The sequence below is a fragment of the Macrobrachium nipponense genome, chromosome 12 (assembly GCF_015104395.2).
Source record: "Macrobrachium nipponense isolate FS-2020 chromosome 12, ASM1510439v2, whole genome shotgun sequence".
NCBI classification, from domain to species: Eukaryota; Metazoa; Arthropoda; class Malacostraca; order Decapoda; family Palaemonidae; genus Macrobrachium; species Macrobrachium nipponense.
Window position 1 is genome coordinate 84,515,055 of NC_087205.1, and position 7,480 is coordinate 84,522,534.

The window sequence follows — 7,480 nt, forward strand, 5'->3', positions numbered from 1 at the left end:
AATATGGTAGTAGGGACATAAGGGACTTTTTTGAGGAATATGAGAGGTATTGTGAGGCAAAGTATGGGGATAACAAGAGAGTCTGGGCAAGAGAGTTAGGTAACTTTTTGATGGGATTTTTGTTTGAATATGTATAGGGTGATTATGAGTGTAGGGAATGTGCCGTATCACTCACGTGGACTGGCTGAGGTCAAATTTAAAACCATGAAATTTTCCCGTCTCTGAAGAGCACTACTGCTGACCATTTCTGCAGGCGCAAAATCATCACCAAGAAGAACAAACGTGTTTTGTAAGACAATTGTGAGTAGCAAGTGTTTGCATATTAGGTAAGTTCATGTGTTTAGCTACTAGGTATGTGGGTTAGGCTATCAAGAGGAACAAGTACCTGTGAATAAGCTAAATTCTTTAAGAGTAGGACAACCTCGGAATGGTAGCTACTAGTTGTGTTATTAGAGCGGGGTCCAGACTCCAGATGCCCCTAAAGCCAGGTCAGGGCACGGAACCCTAAACAAGATTGGATAGGCAAGTTCTGGATAGGTCATGAGTGGCATTCTAGGAAAACTAGTTCCTGGATCCTAAGCTTATTTCCTTGTTAGTTTTACTCATTATTCAGTTTAACTTTGTTGATACTTAAAACTGTTTACAGGTATTCTCCTACTTATGGAAAAATCATATCTCGAATATACCCTAGCCTACACTAGGGTAATTTGCACCATCTCTACATATAGGGTAGCCTAGCCTACACTACTTTATACATAGGTATACAGCATAATAATTATTAGTTTCAGCATATTTTCTAGGTTCAATGTAGGCTATGTGTGCTTATGAAAATTCAGTACGAAGTAATTGAATAAAATTAAGGTGTTGGCCTAGTGTAGACATACGAATACTGTAGCGTAGCCTACAGTATTCTCTATATTACACATGCGGTATAGTAATTTATTAATTGATATAAGCCAATTCTGGAGGTTCAGTGCATTCTGACTATGATATATTAGTAGAAAAAAAAATTGGACACAAAACGAGAATCAGTCAGACATCTGTACAATTGAGTGATGTCAGGCTGCTGATGGCTGCATATAATTATGAAATAAGTTCTACACCACTTCACTGTATCCAATAATATTGTAGGTATTCTTGTATTATGTATTGCATTATAAAATACTAACTTAAAGGTAGTGGTCAATGTTTTGATTTAGAAATCAGTTGGTGGCCCATACAAGTTTATTTTGCCATATTTAGGGTAAAAAAACCACATGGTACGGGGGTGGACCATGTACGATCAATGTGTACAACCCCAGAAAAGTACATTATAAACGCGGTCCTGACATCGGAGGTGCGGGCATCAGACGCAACTTGTTGTTGGTGAGAAACGGAGCTAAAGACCTCCTACTCCGTGTCAGGACGCGTTATAATGTACTTTTTCTTTTTGGGGTTGTACACATTGATCGTACATGGTCCACCCCTGTACCATGCGGTTTTTTACCCTAACTCAATTATGAGCAAATTTTCTAGCTTCTAGTTAGCATAAATGAATTTCCAGATATTTACTTATATGAGACAAGGTCATTTTTCGTTAGACAACGTGTTTAAGTTGAAATATGACTTGAATACATTTGTTGTGAACTAAATTATTTTTTTCATTAAAAGATTGCATCAGGGGCATGTTTTTTTGTGTAAAAAAAAATTACATGATTCCATTCACTATTTTCACTTGGTTTCAGCGTAATACAAGCTTTGCGTTATCTTTTATGGTCTAAAAAAAAAACTGTAAAATGTGTTATTTCAAGCCCAATAGTTATTGTATAAAATGATTTCTCTCAATTTATCTACAGTTGTGTTCGATGGCACAATTTTATCTATGGTTTGTGTTCGATGGCACAAGTTTACAGGAGTTTTTATCCTTGTTGTTATTGCATGATAGTCATTAGCAGTATATTTCCTTGCTGAGCTTTGATCTATAGCAAATAAACTTTCTGCATAAAAACATCATTCCTATGCTACATATCACCATTTATAACATGACTGCGGTAATTGCTTACTATCATTCGGTTGTTCATGACTACACATTTACATTTACACAATTATAACGTTAAAACAATACCTTCATCATTCTCTTTTGCTGTTTTCAGACTTTTTTAACTAGAAGACGGGATAAATTTAGGCTATTGTAATTTGGTCTCTCTCGCTCCCTGAGTGTACTCTGCTGCCTGCGTCCATTGTGAGTGAAATTTTAGAATAATTTCAAAATATTGTCGTATCAGTATTAATTGTTAACCCCATCGTAAAATCGGATTATCATAGGACAAATTATTGTAACTTGAACACTACCTGTATTTTAATTCATGTCTATTGTCCTTTTCTGCAACAATAGTAACCCCCAAAAATTAAAGATGTTTCCAAATTAGATATTACACAATATTTCTACTTTAATTTTAACCCAACCCCCTTTCATTTCTTTTTCTTAATATAACTGAGGCAGGGCAGGGCAATGCTACTTAGCTTTGACATCCATCGCTTCCAGGTATAACGAACATTCTTAATTTTTGTGGGCTATCCTTATGTATTCCCCCAGTTTTCTGTTAGGGGATTTCCCTGTCTATATTTATGTCCTGATCTGTTTTTTTAATTGATTTACACATGAATAAATGTTCGGTGATGTCCTCCTCCACTGCATATATCACAGACCTCGTCCCCGAAATTTACCCAAGAAGCTAGCCTTTAAAAGTTCAAACATATTCAGTCTGGCTTTTCATTATGATACATGCGTCCTTTGTTTTTTTTCCAGTTCCTTTATTTTTTTTTGTTTTTGTTTTCCTCAGCTTTCTTTATTTCTCTCCTCTTTTGTTTGAAAGTCTCAGATATCTTGATTAATTCTTATCTTTATTCCTTCATTCGTGCTTTTTGGCATACCTCATTCCATTAATTTCTATATTATATTTGGTACATGTGTTCACCAAGCTTTTTGTCCAACATTGTCCATAAGGGGCTCTTAATTGCTCTTCTACTATTTCTTTGATCTTTGTTTTGAAAAACCTGCACATATACTGCTCATCCTGATCTCTGCTTGCTCTTTTATTCTGGTTCATAGTCAACGTGTTTCATTTCTTGGTACCTTTTTTGGCATATCTCATTCCATTTATTTCTATAATATATTTGGTACATGTATTCACCGAGCTATTTGTCCAAATTGTCCATAAAGGGCTCTTAATTGCTCTTCTGCTATTTCTTGATTGCTTCTTTTTTTTTTTTTTTAAACCTTGCACTATACTGCTCATCCTCATCTCTGCTTGCTCTTTTATTTCTGGCTCATAGTCAACATGTCTTATTTCTGGTACCTTGCCTTTCCATTTATTATAGCCCTATTTTTGGCTTCTGATTCTGTGACTGTATTTACAGTTTCTACCATATTTTGCAGTGCCCCTCTTGAAACGCTTACATTCTCATCTTTGGTCTACCTAATATTGTCGTACTATAGTCCTATTCTGGCTAATGACTCTGTGGCTGTATTTACAGTTCCTGTCATATTCACAATATAACCCTCTTTGTAGAACTTATATACTGTCCTTTGGTTTACCTCTTTTGCCCTGCCTGTTTCTGGATCTTTTATAAATTCTGCTTTTCCACTTGTGCTGGTACTCACAAGAGTCTCCTTTCTTGCACTTTCCTGTCGTTAGTGCAGGTAACTCACAAGTCTCTCCTTTCTTGCACTTTCCTGTCGTAAGCGCAGGAACTCACAACAGTCTCCTTTCTTGCACTTTCCTGTCGTAAAGAACCTGCACTCTGCTCTTGTTAGCTTATCCTTATCTTTAGGGTGCACTTTGATTTTCCCAAACCCCTCTGTTAATCGTGGTCCCTGTTCAGGGCTTCGCTATTCAAGCATTGCTTGTTGTCAGGGTTAGGTGAGTTACTCTCTAGTCTTGACATTATTTTAGTGGTCCTTTCCGTGATTGTACCTTGTTTGTTTTCCATATTCTTCACTAGGTTTTCATTTAGGGTTTTGTCAGGTCTTCCATGAAGCTCATTGATTGCTGGCACTGTCCCCCATTGTTTCTTTTTTTCTGCAATTTACATTCTGTTTCTCCAAGTGCCTTTTTTTCTTTTTTTAATTTTTTTTCTTTGTATGATCTGCGCCAATCTTCTTTGAGTAACTTTAGTTCACCAATTGATTTATTCTCCTTTTTTTACTTTCTCTGCACTTTTTATTCCATCCAACACCATATTTCCAAAATTCTTGGTGATCTGGGATTTTTCCTCTATCCTTTCTCATAGCAATTTCCTCATCCTGACTTATTGACCCTTTTTGCCTGTACCCTCCATTACATTCTATACAAATACTAGTGTTTTTTCTTCCTCTTAGCATCTCATGCAATACCTATATAAGCTTGTTTTCAGCAATTTCTCAGTTTCTTCAATTGCTTTTTCTAATTTCTCTTTGTATGATCTGCAATCTTCTTTGAGTAACTGCAATACCAATCTAGGCCTTTTTCCTTTTCTGTCATTTTTATCGACCTCAAGAAATTCTTCATTTGAGGCTTGTTTAGGCCTGTGCAGAACAATTTTTTGCATTTATCACACTTGGCTTTCGGTCTTCTTGCCTAGCTGGACCTTGCAATTGCCCACATGGGCATGACTCCTTCCTATCACTTGTCGATTCCTTGTGGGTGGATGTAGCTAAAAATCATCGGGGGGGGGGGGGGGGTCGTGGTCTAATCTATTAGCTTACTGTTGTCATGAGGCCGACCTTTTGAACATTCTTTGATGTCCTAACAAGGAGACGTCACTCCTCTAGTGTTTATCTATTGCTTCTTTTACTTTGGCCTTTTCTGGAATTCATACCGACTTCAATTTCCATGACCTGTTGTTTTCCACTTTCCACCATGTTTTGTTTCCCTGACCTGGCTGGATGTCTCCACCAACAACACAACTGTACCTTACCTTTCAATCCAGATCTGAATTCTCCCTCTGCTAATTAATTTACATCACACCTCCCACTAGTTGCTTTGCCATTCATAAAATTGGTACCCACTTTCAATTAGGACAACAAACCAAAAATAAGCTTTTCCCACACCATATCTTGATATTTTTCTGTCTCAGGTCCCCTGTATGTTCAAGAATTGTGAAGCTGGGGATTGTTCATTATGGCAAGTACATGGACCTTGAATCGTCATGCAAAAAGAAAATTTAAGGACTATAGAGAACTTTGCATGGGAAATAAAAAAGCTACTGTAGAAAATAATTCACATACACAGGCAACTAGTGGTGAAATTTTTAGCAACGATGGATGTGAAAATATTGTCTTCTCCTAGCTTACTAATTGCTTGGCAATCTGTGTGTGTGTGTGGGCTATCAACCTTTTTCTTTTTGCTTATACAGATTTCCAAAGAGTATCTGTTGACAGTTTCCTCAATTTTTCAGTAAACTGAATATTGTAAATCAGATGGTACCTGTGTAACCAATAAAATCAGCTTTTATTTCCTGTGTTGGTGAAGCTATTTATGAAAAGAGATTTGTGCTAACTACATTTAAATTAACACACTTCTGTTTAGATATTGGAAAATATTGATTTCTTTTTCAGTCTTGCGACCTCTTATGGTGGAAGTGATGCGACCTCTTGTGATGACAATGACAAAATTGGAAAGTAGGGTGCAAGATCAGCAGAAGTCACTAGAAATAATGAATGGTACCATCGAACATTTGAAACAAACTCAGGCTGCTGCACCCACTGGACCTGATTTATCCCTGCTGGACGGATTGCTACCAATACAAAGATATGTAGACTTTGAGGACTTTGAACAACAGATAAATGGGGACAGTCCCTTAGAAAGTCACTGGTAACGCTACATGTCAGTTACCGTGATATGCACAATGATGTTTATTATGCTTCAGTACTGAAAACTATTACTTTGACATTACTAAAGATAAGAAAAGGCCATAGTATGTAGAATGATTTCATTACTAATAATTATCAAAAACTTTCGTATAACCACTCTTATTGAATGTTATTTCTAGGTACATAGACTCTAGATTCTTGGGGGAGCAACCGTCAGCAGTCAAAACCATGATTGACTTCTGCATGACAAGTGGACTCCAGTATGAGTTCAACTGGGAAGGTCGTCTTGGCTGGAAGACGAAAACAAATACATGCAAGAAAGGGTTCAAGAACACGACATTGTGTGGAATTATAATAAGTGAGTGCTGTATAATGCTGTTAGGTGTAGGGTATGGCTTTTGCAGTGTGTAAATTGGCACTTTGTAGAACTGCCTATTGCTAGCTTTTAGATGGGGATGCAGTGAAGTGCCATGGATGCTGGTAGATAGTCAAAATATAAGTACTGTATGTGAAACCTTCAAAACATGAGTTGCATTTGTATTTCATCCACACATTCAGTAATGTTTAAAAGTAATGCAAAGTAATCCATTATAAAAGTGCAGTGTAATGTTAAAGCACAGAAACCATAAGTGCCATTATCATTTAGCCTTGGCAGGGGTTAACACCAAAATCAAATCCCACAAAGTTAAAAATGACTTAAACCTTAATGTTAACCCTTTAAATGAATTAATACTTAGACATCAAAACTTCTAAAGTTGGATACTGCCATAGCCTCTGTACCAATGTCTTCCACTGTCTTGGATTTGAGTTCACTTGCTTGAGAGTACACAAAGTTGCACCATTTTTTTCTTGTCCACTTTTACCTTCCTGTATAGGGTTACTTTTCCTACTCCGACCCCTTGGGTTCAGAGGTTTATGCTTTTCTAACTTAGATTTTAACTCAAATTGTAATAATAGTGGTATAAGTAACTGAATATAAAGGCTTTTATATTGTTGGACTATGTGTAGTACTGCAGATATGCAATTTACTAATATTGATTATCCTTTTCAGATATTCTGGTGAACAAGACACAATTATCAATGATGAAAAACTGAAGTAGGAAAACTATGATGATTTATCTAAGAAATGCATGTGGACAGATACTTGGAAGGAAAAGACCAAAAGACTGCGCAGTTTCAGCAAAGTCAAGATGAGAATCCCAATTCATCTCAACCTAATCCTGGTGGGGATCCTGAAGGAATATGATATAGAGCACTTTGCTGGACTGTTGTCAAGGAAATTATAAAATATTCATGTAATTTGTTTATCACTCAAATTTATCTTATTATTGTCAGTCTTTTGATTAGATTTTTATATTTAAATAAATAATTTTTATTATGTTTAAATGAATAATTTTATGTAAGAGACGTATCATTCTTTTCTGTCTAATGTTTGTTGTGACTTCATGCAAGATGCTACATCCATTTATCTCTTACATACAGTGCTGTACTTAATGAATGGCAATTTGTGTTCCTGCATTACTTTTTGTTTTTTTTTTGTAATTAATGGATGTACCATCTTGCACAAAGTCACAACAAACATTAGACAGTAATCCATGAATATTTATAATTTCCTTGACTATATCATCAGCTAGCTTTTGTAAAATA

General features: G+C 36.1%; 1 protein-coding gene across 7 annotated transcripts in view; it reads left to right on the forward strand.

The window, feature by feature from the left end:
* The window catches only part of LOC135224625 (uncharacterized), a 7,823-nt gene extending 909 nt beyond the window's left edge, over nucleotides 1-6,914 (forward strand). The window contains exons 1-6 of one of the 7 annotated variants that reach the window (XM_064263815.1): nucleotides 1-300; nucleotides 2,133-2,221; nucleotides 5,098-5,144; nucleotides 5,579-5,834; nucleotides 6,013-6,191; nucleotides 6,885-6,914. The exon at nucleotides 1-300 is cut by the window's left edge and continues 909 nt beyond it. In XM_064263815.1, coding sequence (XP_064119885.1) covers nucleotides 1-137 — 137 coding nt within the window. In that variant the 3' untranslated portion in view covers nucleotides 138-300; nucleotides 2,133-2,221; nucleotides 5,098-5,144; ... (1 more) ...; nucleotides 6,013-6,191; nucleotides 6,885-6,914. Of the gene's footprint in view, nucleotides 327-2,132; nucleotides 2,222-5,097; nucleotides 5,145-5,578; nucleotides 5,835-6,012; nucleotides 6,192-6,884 lie in introns of all 7 variants that reach the window. The other 6 variants (XM_064263812.1, XM_064263816.1, XM_064263814.1 and 3 more) reach the window with 6 other exon arrangements.
* Nucleotides 6,915-7,480: the final 566 nt, after the last annotated feature.